At 41.4% G+C, this 15,307-nt stretch overlaps 1 protein-coding gene across 2 annotated transcripts in view; it reads left to right on the plus strand.

Moving 5' to 3' along the window:
• PHEX (phosphate regulating endopeptidase X-linked) overlaps positions 1-15,307 on the plus strand; it is a 223,282-nt gene that overhangs the window by 166,104 nt on the left and 41,871 nt on the right. For both annotated transcript variants that reach the window (XM_049643584.1, XM_049643585.1), the window contains one exon: positions 5,299-5,357. In XM_049643584.1, the coding sequence (XP_049499541.1) occupies positions 5,299-5,357 (59 nt within the window). The remainder of the gene's footprint in view (positions 1-5,298; positions 5,358-15,307) is intronic.

A 15,307-nucleotide genomic window follows, 5' to 3' on the forward strand; every position in this document is an offset into this window, starting at 1 on the left:
ATCGTGACCTGGCTGAAGTCGGACGCTTAACCGACTGCGCCACCCAGGCGCCCCTTTCTTTTTAAATTTTTTTTTCAACGTTTTTTTTTTTTTTTTTTTTGGGTGGATAGTCTATTTTTTAGAAGAAATTTTGGGCTGCTCCTTTTCAGGCATTGTAGGGAATTTTAGCTTCATGACACCCACTGGCTTTAATCGACATCTTTTAGTTTTGAAAATTGATGAGTTAATCTAGTGGGAGTGATTCTGGAGTAGCTCCACTACACTAGTTTACTTTGAATAGCACATCATGATTATATTTCCACAAAGCCCTGAAATAACATTTTGCTTCTTTGTGGGTATAGGAGATAAATACCCTTTATCTTTCATTCTCATGGAATCCATTTTAGCCGAACTAATGTGCATTAAGAAGTTTCTAACGCAATGGGAAATGTCAGCAAGAATGGAGTTAATTGGGTGGTCATCCCTGAAGGTACATATTTAGGGGTTGGTTCTCAGAATTGTCACTTCATCAGCTCACTTAAAAATAGAGGATTTACTCTACTGCTTGGCTTGAGTCAAAAGTAATTTTTTCCCTTAGGATCCCCTTTCTTTGACAGAAATGGCTTTAAGTCAGCTTCCCTATTAACTCACTCTCACTCTGCTGTGACCGGACATGTCTGGAATTTCTTTCTCTATCTTTTCAAAAAATAGGTAAAAATAGATCAAATGTCTATACAAATTATGATTTTCCCAGAATTTTTGTTTGTAAAAGCATTATCTATAGCATGGAATGGGAAGGATATAATCTACAGGGTATTAGAAATAAAGTAATAAATATTCTATGGTTTGACCATTCCCTATTCCTTTGACTATCTTTAAGAGTTGATAGGTAAAATGTAAAACTTTAGCCTGATGTATATCTATTTTATATGGTTCAAAAAATCAGAGTACCAATGTCCTTGTCTTTAAACAACTGTATTTCATTATTACTATTACACTCCTTTTGTGTATTCCATTGTCCAGTATAATTTCATCCCCATGTATTTTTCTTTTGAAATTTATACGAGACCTCTTCCCACCTTGTCCATTAAATCCTTCCCCAAACACAGTCTGCAGGAACACCCTAAAGTCATGGTAAGAAGAATTTAAAGCACTTGAAGGACACTTTTCGTTTATTCAAGTAGATGTATATATAGCAATAAATTCATTTCACTAGATGTAATGATCTTCTGATCAGCACATGCCACTGGGACAATGGTCTTAGCCCATAAAGAGCTTAACATCTTGTTGGGAGACAAGTTGTGTTAACACATATGCTTTCAGGGCCCAATCAGTTAACAGATGGTGATGTAGACAAGTGTAAACTGATGGGGGGCGGTGGGGACCGTGGAGAACCAGTCATTGTACACCTCGTTTAAAGGAGTTCCAGTTCAGTCCTTTTAAAAACCGTTGTGATGGGCAAACAAAACATTTTCATGAGAAAAGTCAACCCATTGGTTACAACTTCATCTACGGACAACCACTTGTCAGTGTTTCAGTTATCTATCTCCTGCAGTCTAACAAACCACTCCACTAGGCTCAGCGGAGTGCTTGTTGTTTATGAGCTTTCATGTAATTGCAGTCAGAGAGTGGCTGGAGCTGGAGTCATGGGGGAGGTGTCTTCTCTCATGTCTAGTGGCTGATGATGGCTGTTGGCTGCCTATGGCTTTGCATACTGGGCTTCTTTATAGCGTGCTGATTGAGCAAGAAGCTCCAAAGAGCAGGTTCCTGAGAAAGAGAGGAGGAAGGAACCGTGTGTGCACACTAGGGGGAGGTTGTATTGCCCTTAATTGCCTGGCATAGGCAGTCCCATGGTGTCATTTCCACTGCATTTTATGTTTTAAAACCAAGTCACCAAGGCCAGCCCATAATCCAGAGGAGAGGAATGTAGACTCCACCTCTTAATGGGAGGAGTGCAAAAAAAATTGCAAACACATGTTAAAATCAGAATAGGTAGCCTTATATTAGAGAATGGTAAAACTAAATATATAATACACTTGGATATAATCAGGGAGATATACAGAATATTTAATGGCTGGTTTGGCATAGGCAGTGACCAATAAGAAGTAGCAGTAGCGCCTACAAGTGGTAAGATCTACTGGTGCAGCCACTAAATATCAGCTCTGGGTACAATCAAGGCTCCAAACATACTTTACAGACAGCACCAGCTCTGGGAATTCAGGAAAGGTGAAATCGTGGGCCTGAAATAAGAGGTTGTAGGTACTCTTGCTGAAGCTTCAGAGGCCCTATCAGGCCCCCTCTGATTGTTTGATCTCTTTGTTTTGTCCACCTTTGTTCATCAGCAGTTAGAATCATTTTTCCTGCATGGCCCTTATCCTCACATTTTGCAAGTTCATTCTTTGCTGAAGGCAGGGGAGAGAAGGGATGAGCTCTAGGGATATAAATCATCTTTTGCACCTATTACGCTTCAGTCCATTGTCCTTTAGGACTTGACTCAATCTTCAGACATACCAATGCTGGGTTCTTTGTACGGTAATGTGTTAATTTTCTGTTGCTGCTGTAACAAACTACCCAACGTTAGCAACTCAAAATAACACAAATGTATTATCTCACAGTTCTGTAGGTCAGAAGTACAGGATGCCTTGGCTGGTTTCTGAGATCTAGCTTTCATAAGACTGGAATCAAGTTGTCAGCTGGCTGGGCTCATAGCTGGAGGCTCTGGGAAGAATTTTGTTCCAAGCTTATTGAGTTGTTGGCAGATTCACTACCTGCCAGTTTCAGAACTGACATCCCTACTTCCTTGCTGGCTGTCATTTGGGAGCCACTGTTCCCTTCTAAAGGCTTCTCTCTGATCCTTGCACCATGGTCCCTACATCTCAGAGCCAGCAACGGCCTGTGGAATCCTTTTAACTCTTGGAATCTGACTTCCTCCCCGACATCTCTGGGACTCCAGACACAGAAGGTTCTCTACTTTTAAGGACTAGTGATTAGATTGGCCTCACCTGGATATCCAGGAGACCATCCCTGTTTTAAGCTCCTTAACCTTAATTATATTTGCAGTGTCCTTTTTGGCATGTAATGTAACCTCTTCACAGGATCCAGGGATTAGGACCTGGACATAATTCCACCTACCTCAGGTAGTGACCTTAGAACGATAAAGGTGTTTTCCCCTCCACTTGTTTCCTCAAGAAGGTAGACCAGCCAGTAAGTTTGTTTGCTAAACATTGGGGCTTATTGAAATACTAATCCTAACTCTGAAGGAAAAGAGTACACATTTTATGGAAAGGAGTACATGTTTCAGCTTTGACTAGAGGAGGCACTCTCTTGATTTCCAGTAATGTCTCCGGTATACTGTAACACTTAAGAGAACCGGTTTGAAGTCACAGCAGATCTTGCACAAGTACATAATGCTTGTTAAGTCTCATTGTCCTCATCTGTGAGATAGGCTAGTGATTCCTACAGTTGCTATGGGGAAGACTACAAATAGGAAGTGCCTAGGGCATTGTGAGCGTCAGTGAAAATTTCCTATAGCCACTGTTACTTCTAATGATAATAGAATGATGTATTTGTGGACTTCTTTATAGGGAGAAGGTGTGGGCCGATCAACTAGAATCAACCCTTGGATTTCCTACCAGTTTCATATTAGTCTGACTTAAATTATTAGCTTGCCATAATTCTTCTGTTAGATATAAATCAGTAAAATGATTGTTTTGAAAAGGGATCTATATGAGTTTATTTTGAGCAATTCAGTTTAAGACAGATTGCTTGGTTTTTATCATAAAGGGCAGAAACTCACGGGCCTCTAAATCAGGGGTCAGCACGATGCAGCTTGTGGGCTAAATCTTGCCTGATGCCTGTTTTTGTGGGGCCCATGAGCAAAGAGTGATTTTTAGAGATAAATGTTTGTAGTCGATCTAATGATATGAAGCACTAACTCTGAATCCCAATTAAGCAAAATGTTATTTTGCCTCTAAAGAATTCCATTCTTCTCATTAACAGGCTGTCTTACAAAAAATTGTACTCACTTGTTCTATTTTTAACTTTATCAATAAAATTTTGTGGAACCCTTTCTCTTACGAAAGAAGTACCTACATAACATCTTTGATTTTTGCCTCTTTGCCTACAAAATGCCTAATTGTCTACCATCTGACTGTTTACAGAAAAAATTTTGCGAAGCCCTGAGCTAAGTAGTTCATGCATTTAAAGTGGAATGTAGACTCTTTTTTAAAAATTATTTTTGAGAGAGAGACAGACAGACACACAGAATCCAAAGCATGTTCCAGGCTCTGAGCTGTCAGCCCAGAGCCTGACTTGGGTCCTGAACTCACCAACCGTGAGATCATGATCCGAGCAGAAGTCAGATACTTAACTGACTGAGCCACCCAGGTGCCCCTGGAATGTAGACTCTTTATAGCTGGAAGGTACTCCCCTGATTGCTTAATGCAGGATCTTTAAAAAAATTTTTTTTAAGTTTATTTGTTTTTTTGAGAGAGAGAGCGAGAGAGAGAGCAGGAGAGGGCAGAGAGAGAGGGAGAGCAAGATTCCCAAGCAGGCTCCGCACTGTCAGTGCAGAGTCCGATGTGGGGCTCAAACTCACAGGCCATGAGATCATGACCTGAGCTGAAATCAAGAGTTGGACGCTTAACTGACTGAGCCACTCAGGTGTGCCTCTCAATGCAGTATCTTAATTTTATAGCTGAAACCAAACCCCAGGAAGGTGGGCAACTATTCCAACACAATCCCGCTACTTAGTAAAAGAGGCAGGATGACTCATTAGCTCTTTGGATGCTTACATCTGTAAACTGTCCACTGGAGCAGGGAGAACCTCTGGGTGGCATGGTTATACTTTATCCATCTCTCTTTACATAGATTTCTGTGTTGTCATCAATGCCAAATGTCGAATGGACAGGTCAGAAGTGATGCAGCATAGAAAGTTAGCTGTCCCATGGATCTATTGAACTAGGCCTGCCAAACATCAGCTTCTTGCTGTTTCCATCTATGGGGAGAGCCCTTTAGATTCTAGAATTTCTCATTAAAGCTATTTCAGAAGCACTGGTGCTGACTTTTTCTGTTAAGTTAGTACTAGTGAATAAGCAGGCATGTTAATATATTCTCACTGAACCATGTTCAGTTTATGATGAGGCTGCTCATTGAACAGAGCAATAACCCTAAACTGAGGTGGTAATTTCCCCATGTGCCCTATTTCCCCATTGCTCGCTGGTTATTTGCTAATAAATCTTGCCACATTGTGTTCATTCTTGTTGCCCTCCCGCCTGGATAATGATGATTTCTTGGTGGTATTTGCTTCTCTTTCTACAGGTGGTTTACGAATCCCACGACCGTCAATGCCTTCTACAGTGCATCCACCAACCAGATTCGTGAGTACTGGCTTCTTGTCTCCTTGTTAATGTGGTACAAAATGGAAGGAACTTTTCCCTGACTGTGATTTCTTTATTTCCCTCCAAAAGTGATCAGGTATGTGGGTGAAGGAAGTTTAAGTTTCTGTATCCATATGCCCGATTTGCTTCACTCCCTTCACCTAATTAAGTAAAAACAAAACGAAACAAAAACAAACAAAAACCCCAAGAAGACAGAACTACAATAAATAAAACTACAGGGCAGTTGGCCATGAAAAGAAAACTGTAGTCATCTTTCATAATGTTCTTAATGACTTTGTCCGCACCATTTTTGTTTATTTCTAGGATTGATGGGGAAAACAAGCAGGTAGCTGGGCAGATGATAGAACCTGAGGGGCCTGTCTATAGAAATGCTTGGAAATGTTCTAATTGACCCTAGGATGTAAAGTCTTAAGTGGCTTTTATTTACACATATTGTGTAGGTAAAAATGCCACGATAAGTTTACAAAATGACTAAAGGTCAGATTAAATAAAAAATCTGACAGTACCGAGTGTTGGCAGCAGGGACACATAATTATTATTGGTAGAAGTGTAAATTGCTTCACCCACTTTGCAGAGCAATTTGGCAATACCTAGAAAGGCTGAAGATGTCCATGCATGTCTGTGACCATCACTGCCCTCCTGGCATGTGCCCCGGTGCTTTGTTTCTCCAAGTGTGATCTTGGGACGGATAGCAATGGCATCACGGAGCAACTGGTTAGAAATGCAAATTCTTGACTCTTAAATACAGAGAACAAACAGAGGGTTGCTGGAGGGGTTGTGGGAGGGGGATGGACTAAATGTGTAAGGGGCATTAAGGAAGACACTTGTTGGTATGAGCACTGGGTTTTATACATAGGGGATCAGTCACTGGAATCTGCTCCTAAAATCGTTGTTGTATTATATGCTAACTAACTTGCATGTAAATTAATAAATGCATAAATAAAAATGATAAAAAAAAAAAAGAAAAGCAAGTTCTTGTGCCCCACCTTAGACCTGTTGTTCACAAACTCTGGACATGGGGCTCAGAAATCTGTTGTATTAAGGCTTCCAGGTGACTCTGACGCAGTTTGAGAACCACTGCCCTAGAGAAGTCTCACAGGAGGAGGCTTGTGTGAGAGTACTCATACCGGTGTTGTTTATCATAGCAGAAATAGTGAAATAACCTACGTGTCCGTCTGCGGGAAAATGACCCCAATGTGGCCTGTTCACACACAGGAATGCCAGACAGCAGTGAATAATGAGTGATCTAGAGCAACATGCATTCACATGGATAAAGTTCACAAGTATTGGTTGTGGGGGGAAAACAACTGGGGAAATACTATCAAGTGTGATACCATATAAAAAAGTTGAAAAGCATGCAAAAACATTCCTATGTGTTGTCTAGAGGTACATCCTTTTGTAGTGAAAGTAGGAAGACATTCATGAGAATGACAAACATCTGAATGCAGGGCGGCAGTGACCTGTTGTGGGGAGGGGAGGCTGCTCCTGCTTTAGCCCTTGCTGGTTTCTCATCCCTTCTGCGCCTCCTCTGGTCTTTGTCTTCACTCCCTCACTTGGTGATAACATCTAATTTCATTCTTTTAAGTGCATCTCTGTGTGCTTTGTTGAATGTGGGCGATGGAACTTACAAATGCTTGCCACCCTTGGCCACGGGCCCACCTCCTCCCCGCGAGATGTAGCTTCCTCACTGGCCTGCCCACTTCTGTCTTTATCCCCCTTCAGCCTTTTCTAAATAGAATATTGCAGCCATTTTAAGATGTTTTACAATCATCTCAGGTCCCTCCTCTGCTCAGCACCCCTTATCGCTTTCCCATCTCACTCAGGATAAAAACCAAATTAGTTGTGATGGCCCTCAGACCTCTTACTGCTGCCTTATCTCCCCTCTGTTCCAGCTGTACTGGCCTCCTTCCTGTTCCTAGAGCGCGGGACTCCGTTCTCTCCTAGCATTTATAGCAGAGGCTCTTTTGGCCTGGGAAAATTCCCCAAGTGATCTGCATGGTTCATGCTCCCATTTCCTCCAAATCTTTGCTTGAGTGCTAACTTCTCAGTGAGGCATCCTACCTGCCCTCTGTAGATCCTCTCTGCTCGCCCTCGTACCCGCAGGACTCGCTAGCCAGAGAGGACAGCTCCGGAGCTGTGGCTGCCCACTCCCGGCAGGCACAGCTCATGAGAGTCGCCCTCGTGTGGTCACCTTTGGGAATGTCAGTTTCTGAAGGACTGGTGTGAGAGCTTAATGAACAGAAGGAAAACAAGCAGATGGTGGTAATATTTGATTTCTACACTAATTTGTATAACAAAATCAGTTGTTAAATATTTTGAATACTTTGAATGTCACTCCTTACTATAGAAATACTCATTGTTATCGTGAAATCATTGCTTACTTTGTCCCCCAGCTTTATTGAGGTATAATCAACGAAAAGTATATATAGTTAACATGTGCACCTTGATGTTTTGATATAGCTCCAAGTTGAGAATTAAGCTGCATATGTTACATGGGAACTTAAGATTTTTGAGATATTAATGATTACTACTTATGATATGAATTATATGTAAATTATAATAACAGTTGGAATAACCTATTGGGCAATAGAAAATTCTTTAGATTGTCCATTTTTTATTAAAAAAACACACTTTTTACTTTGAGCCACTTTTACAATTACTAAAAAGTTACAAAACCAGAACACAGAGTTTCCATGTATCCTTTAGCTAACTTCCCTCAGCGTTACCATCTTACATAACTATAATGCAACAATCAGAACCAGAACATTAACATTGCTATACCACCGTTAACTAAACTTAAGGCCTTACTGAAATATCACTAGTTTGGCCACTCAAGTTCTTTTTCTGATCCAGAATCCTATCAAGATCCCATGTTACATTTAGTCATTATTTCTTCTCAGTCTCCTACAGAGTTTGATAGTTCTTTAGTCTCTCTTTGTCCTTCATGACTTTGACACCTTTGAAGAGTACTGGTCAGTCATTTTGTGGAAGGTCCCTCAGTTTGTGTCTGTCTACTCTTTTCACGTGATAGGACTTAGGTGAATGCATTTGGGGCATGAATGTCACAGAAGTGGTGCCGTATCCTCCTTGGTGCCTCATATCACCGGGTTTGTGCTATTTATGTGTCTTATTGCTGGTGATGTGAGGCTACCCTTGTTCACTTGGAGAAGATGATTTCTGCTGGGTTGTTCCACTGTAAGGTTGCTATCCTCCCTGCCGGTGTAGTTGGCAAATATCTTGGGAACTATATCTCTGAGACTCTATCTATCCTGTTTCTCTCCTGTTGTTCGTTCACTGATTTTAGCCTCCATTAGTAAAACTTGTATGCAGCAAGCATCCCTGTGCTGTTTTCTCATTGCTCAATTTCAATTTCATCCCTTCCATTCGTATTAATGTGAATTCTATTGTAAAGAAGGGACCGTCCTTTCACGCGCATCTATCTGTGCAATCACATATTTTTTATAGCCTTATGAACTCATGGATATTTATTTTATTATGTGGATTCTTATCCAATGCTATCATTTTCTGTTTCATTGCTCAGAGTGTTTAGCTTTGGCCATGAAGCGATCGTGTGGATTTGCCGCTGGATCCTGGTGTCACAGTGCTCCTTAACTTGTTTTTCATTAACTGAAGCAAATGCCTGCCGAGCTCCTTGAGCTCCTGCATTCTCTCTGTTTCTAGAGCAAGTGGATGAGTCCCTCACTTAGCCTGGATCCCAGCTTTTCTGTTAGGAGTTTTCAGACTTGACTTGAGCATTTCTTCTTCCGGATGGGGTCCAGAAACTGGCGGGAGGCTGGCTGGCTCCAATGTAGAAACCTGACCCGTCGGGGTTGGACCGGATCCAGAAACTGGAGTTGGACTAGATTACCCATTTTAAAAGAAAGTGTTCTATGTAATATTTGGTACATGCCAAAGAATATACATAACATATTAAAACATATACATTATATTCCTATGAACCTACCACCCCCCAAGAACTAGAACATTCTCCATATCATTACATCTGTCCATGCTTCTCCCCATCCCATTCATCTTGCTTACTATAGGGGTAACTAGTTTTCTGCTTTTTGTGCTTATCGTTGTCTTTTTCTCAAAATAAATTTTAAACCATTTGTTGATACTTATTTTTGCTTATTTTTATAGCATAATAAAAATGGTATACTGCATGCAATTTAAAGCTACTTTGTTTTTTAAAAATTTTTATTCTTTTAGGGAGAGAGTGAGAGCAAGCAAGCATGAGGAGGGGAGGGCAGAGAGAGAGGGAGAGAGGATCCCAAGCAGGCTCCACGCGCAGGCCTATGCGGGTCTCTATCTCACAACCCTGAGATCATGACCTGAGCCAAAATCAAGAGTCGGACGCCTGGCCAACTAAGCCAACCAGGCACCCCTAAATCAACACGTTTTTAGGATTCATCCTTGTAGCACATGGCAGTGAGTTTTTCATTTTCCCTGCTGTATAATATTCCATTGCATGACTGTACGTCAGATTATTTACCTAGACTACAGACTTTGTTGACAGACCTTCGTGTTCTCCCACTCCAGGTTTTTGTCATTATGGACAGTGTTGCCAGTCTGTATACTCCTCTGCTTGTCCCCTGATGTTTTGGGTATATACTAAGAGTAGAATTACTGGCCTACAGGTTATGCAAATACTTAACTTTACCAGATAACATCAAATGGGTGCCAAACAGCATGTTACAGAGTACAGATGTGTTTTCATCAACTCTCATTTTCATCGCCTATTGGCATTGGTAGACTTAGTTTTCACCAATAGTGGCATTGAGATGGATGCTTCACCCGTGTTCCCACACTCACTTTCCAGTGTCAGTGAATGCTTAACGGCTCCTTTGGGGATTTCAATGTGCCTAATAATATTTTGCCTCTGGGATTCACCCCTGCTCAGCCTTTTTCTTGTCTGGGAAGAGGTGATCCTATCACAGGTTTACTGAAGAAGCATCCCTTTCAGGGTAACCCAGTGGTTTCTGGAAAGCTTATGAACACAGGGGTTTGAAATGAACAATTTGAAGCAGTGTTTTAATTAAGAGATTCAAGCTGTTTCTATTTTCCTAATGACTAGTGCTTGCTCTCATTGTAAATTACATTACCAGGCAAGATGACAAGGAGTCCTTTGGGTGACTTTTTCTCTTTCTCTCTTCTTTCTGACTTTTTGGACTACAAATTAAGACAGGTGGAGTTCCTTCTTAGACATTCCCCACTGGGTTTCCTGGGAGTTCCCCTCACCCCCAACTGCCTTCTTGTTCCTTCAGTGAAGAAGTGAAAAATTGAGGTGATTTTCTGAAATGAACATCTTTATTGATTAGGGGCTGATTCTGACAGCATGTGGCCATCTGTTTAATTGGGTTTCACATCTAAGATGTAACTATACTTAGTAACGTGATTTATGAGAATTTCATTCAGTTCCCATTACCGTTTTCTGATTTATGCCACTTAAGTCCAGTTCTGCATGCAGTAGAGATTTGAGTAGACAACACAAAAGCCTATAGGTTTTTTTGTTTGTATTATTTTTGCTTTTTGTTTGCAAATTCATGCCTTTGTCCGAAACTTTATGGTTTGTGGCCATATTTCAATGTTAGAATTTTGCAGTGTGGTTGTACTTCTTATTTTTCTACCATTGTCAAGCTGGGTAGCAGTGTCTTCGGACACAGAGTGTAGTGTGACAGTAATGATTTAAGTCTACTCTGTGAGGAGTTATACAGAGGAGCCATGGCAGAATTTAATTATATTTGAACTGATAAGGTGGTTAGAGGGGAAAACAAGGAGCTGAGGTTATTGTTGCCTCCGCTTATGTTTTCCTAGCTTTGTGATAACGACAAAACTGGTCTTCCTGCTTTTTATAGGAAAACAGTAAGGACCTTGAGTGCCACTGATTTAGTTGTATGACCCTGGCCAAGACATTTTTTCCTTCCTGACCCCTCTTGTCCCCTTAGGCCATACGTTGAGGTTACCTAGTCTCACAGTCTTCGGTGAGGACTTAACAAGATGGATTTGAAAAGTGCCAGCATGTTGTCGAGGTTGGAGTTTGCCCGTAATCCCTAGGATAGCTAGCTAGTCAGTCACAGGGTGAACAGCAGAATGTGAGAATTTGTGTGTGTGTGTGTGGGGGGGGAAAGAGTATTTTTGACCTTTGCTTTCAAGGAATTAAAAATTAGGACAGTATTTTTATGTATTAAAAAAAAGTACAACCAAGTTGGAAAAGTGTTTGGCAGTTTGTTGATATCTCCTATTGCCCAGAAGTTCCACTCTTCATAAAGTAAGTCAATCCTTATGCCCACCAAAACACATGAACATTGAATGTTCATAAGAGCAAAAACCTTGAAAGAACCTATTGTCCTTGAATAGATAGGTAAATAAATTGTGGTACAGTCCTATAATTGAATATTATACAACAGTGAAGAATAAACCCCCTTCTACCTTATGTAAGCATGCCACTGACTTAATGCTTAGCGAAACACTGCATGGCTCCAGTCGTAGAAAGTTCAGGGCTAGGTGAATGAATCTAAGTGATGGCAGTTAAAATAATGGCTCCCTTTGTTGGGGGTACTGACTGTGAGGGGGCACAGGACACATTTTCTTTATTTATGAGGGGGTTGCACAGGTGATGGTTGTATAAAATCTCATCGTGTTCTGCTGTTAAGATTCATGCTTTTACTATATGTGTATAATACATAAACAATAACACTCCTATCCCCCCCCCCCTGTAAAATTGTTTATAACAGCATATAGCATGCATCCACTTTTTGGGCTTGTAATAGCTTACATCAGGCCAACCTCCAGAGATGTGGATCAGGGATTGGTACAGTTGTTCTGTAAAGGGCCAAGTAGCAAATACTTTTGCCTTAGCAAGCCGTCTGGTCTCTGTTGTCCATTCTCAACTTTGCCATTGCAGCCACAGACAGTTCATAAACAAATGATCATGGCTGTGTTTTTAGTAAAACTATTTACATGGGCCATAGTCTTCCAGCCCCTTGTGTGGAGCACGGTAAACGGATGGGCTCCAAGGGGCCTTGAAGAGTGTTCTGACCCAGCTTACAAACTGCTTTGGGTCTGATCAGGTGGTAGTACCAGGGGCAAAAGGGTGGTAGGGCATACGGGTCACATTTGGCTTCCATTTCTACTACCATGGACTGAACTTTAGAATAAAATTAATTTTGTGTGCTCAGTATCAATGTGTGTCTTTAAAATGCTTCATTTCAATGTTAGTTTTTATCTTCATATGTCTTAAATCATATTAAAGAATTAGTTTAAGCAAATAAAATGTTGACTTGAAAACAAGCAAGGACTAAGGACCAGAACCAATGATACTATTGCCTTTGTTGTAATACACAAGGGATTTGGTTACCTGAGTTTAATCATAGATATTCTGCTAAAGAAGATAAGCCTTTGACCAGAGGCTGGGCTTAGGCTGTCATCAAACTATAGTATTAGTCCTGAAATCAAACATAGATTTGTTTTGCTGTTAAGGAAATGATGATGTTTCAAACTGAGAGAATTTCTCATACTTTGTTGACTCTGCCTAAAACCATAAAGTAGAAGCCACGTTAGCAAATACTCACTCACCTGTGGCCTCTAGTGGAATTTAATGAAATTAAATTCCTGAATCCATTTGACACTCTATTTGGGGACAATTTGGGAATAGTCTTTCATGGTTTTGGAGGTAAGAGGGCAGACACTGCAGTGGTTACCTAATCCAAATTTCTCATTATCTACAAGAGATTCTGACACTCATGGTAATTCTTCATACTTTTTTCCACTTTGTCACTTAGTATTTATGGATCCCCCAATGATTCTGATTACTTCTCAATGTTCACGCCGCTGTGTGGTCCCCTCCAACAATGAATAAAGCTGACCCCTGTAGCTAATGGGTACTGTGGAAATGATGGAGTATAACTTCTGAGGCTAGGTCATAAAAGACATTGTGGCCTCTGCTTTGCTTTCTTGGATTGATCACTCTGGGGGGAAGTCAGCATGGATGTCATGAGGGCACTCAAGAAGCTGGTGGAGAGGTCCACGTGTGAAGGGCCTGAGGCTTTCTGCCCATAACCAGTACCACATGAGCACACCATCTTGGAAGCAGATTCTTCAGTCCAGCCAAGCTTTCTAATGACAGCAGCCCAGGCTGGCATCTCGAGAGCAACCTTGTGAGAGACCCTGAGACAGACCACCCATAGAAGATGTTTCTGAATTCTTGAGTCAGAGAAAGTGTGAGATAGTAAATGTTTACTGTTTGGAGCCATTATGTTTTGGAATACTTTGTTACAGAGCAAGAGATAACCAACAGAGATGTTACAACTTGATAGATACTGAGTTTGGTGCTAGGTTGTATACTATAGTATACTGTAGTAGTGAAGAGAGTGGGCTTTGATTTTGAATCCTGGCTGGGCCACTAATAACTTGGAACCTTGAGTAAGTTACCTAATATCTTTATGCCTCAGTTTAATTATCTCAAAGTAGAGGTAATAGTAGTGACTTTCCTATAGAGTTGTCATGAAGACTAAAGGAGATAATATATATACAGCAAATGAAAGACTGGTTTTCAGTGGGTATTCAATAAGTCATAGCCATTAAGAATCCTTGCTTTTGAGGAGTTGGGAGAGACAGAAATGTGACCAGTCATTTATATGACATCATGAGTGTGCAACAGAAAGGTTTGCCATGCATCGTGAGAGCCATGGAGGAAGGGTAACTAATCTGGGGAGCAGAGATGCGCTTCATGGTGACAGTGATGTTTGGGTCAGCATCGAAAGGAAAAAGACATTTTCTAGGCAAATAAGGAGGTTGGGCCATGCAGGAAGGAAAGCTGCTGGTACAAAGGTGACAGATAGCAGAGGCTGGCAAGTAAAAACCCTAGAGTGGTGAGATGGGCACACGTGCTGGGGAACAGGCTGCGTGTGGAGGAGAAGGAATGATGGAAGATGGCATGTGGAACAAGTAGATGAGGGCCTTGGAAGCCATATTGACAAGCAGGCTACAGGGAGCTAGGACAGTTCTCTTCGGGAGGCAAGAAATTTAAGTTCTGCTTTCTTAGTCTTAAAGCTCAAGGCATCCCTTGGAGAGGGAGAAGACTGAGGTCGCTTAGACCAGTTAGGATTTTGGCAGACAGTTCAAGAGCGGGATGGGGGGGAGTCTTAATTTAGGCAGTGGCAGTGATCCGAGGGAGTAGGGAGCATAACTTAAATCCTGAAAGATTGCTTTCAAATAACTGTGCAGTGGTAATACAGGTGGCAATTTTCTAACTTTTCCACTGAGGCTTGAAACGGAGCACATAAAATGGAGATAACTGTTCTCTGCAGCCCTTCTTCACCAAGAGCTGTTAATATGCCAAGCATTGCGACAGATACTTGAACATATTTCTAATCTTCACGGTAGCTCTATACACTTGGTATTGTGGGTCCATTTTATAGAAGAGGAAATTGAGGGTCAGACAGGCTAAGTAACTTCCCCGAGACCACACAACTAGAATATTGCAGAGTTGGGAGTATAACCCAGCTTCTCTGCTTTCATGTTTTTAATCTTCATCCTATGCCATTCGTTACTGCATCAGAAAGTGAGAATTACGTGAAATGATACACGTGAGTGCACTCTGAAAAGGTGAAGAGCATAATATGTGTTAGAGTATATATCATCGTTATGTCATACCCTCACTCACGTGGTGGGGAGATTGTTTCCATTTGGTATGGGAATAAGACACTACAAGATGTGGGTACCCATAGGAGTTGGGGGTCAGAAGGTCGGATGGTTCCCAGATCCTGCTGATGCTACGTCCCAAGGGGCTGAAGCATGGACCAGCTGGTTATGATTGGCAGCTGGAACAGAGCTGCTCTCTGCAGGCCCTTTGGCTGTGCCCATAATCTCCACGCATCCTTGGATTTGGGTAGAGTGGAACAGGTGTTACTTGAGAGATGCCATAA

Source organism: Panthera uncia, chromosome X, assembly GCF_023721935.1.
Source record: "Panthera uncia isolate 11264 chromosome X, Puncia_PCG_1.0, whole genome shotgun sequence".
In the NCBI taxonomy this organism is placed as follows: domain Eukaryota; kingdom Metazoa; phylum Chordata; class Mammalia; order Carnivora; family Felidae; genus Panthera; species Panthera uncia.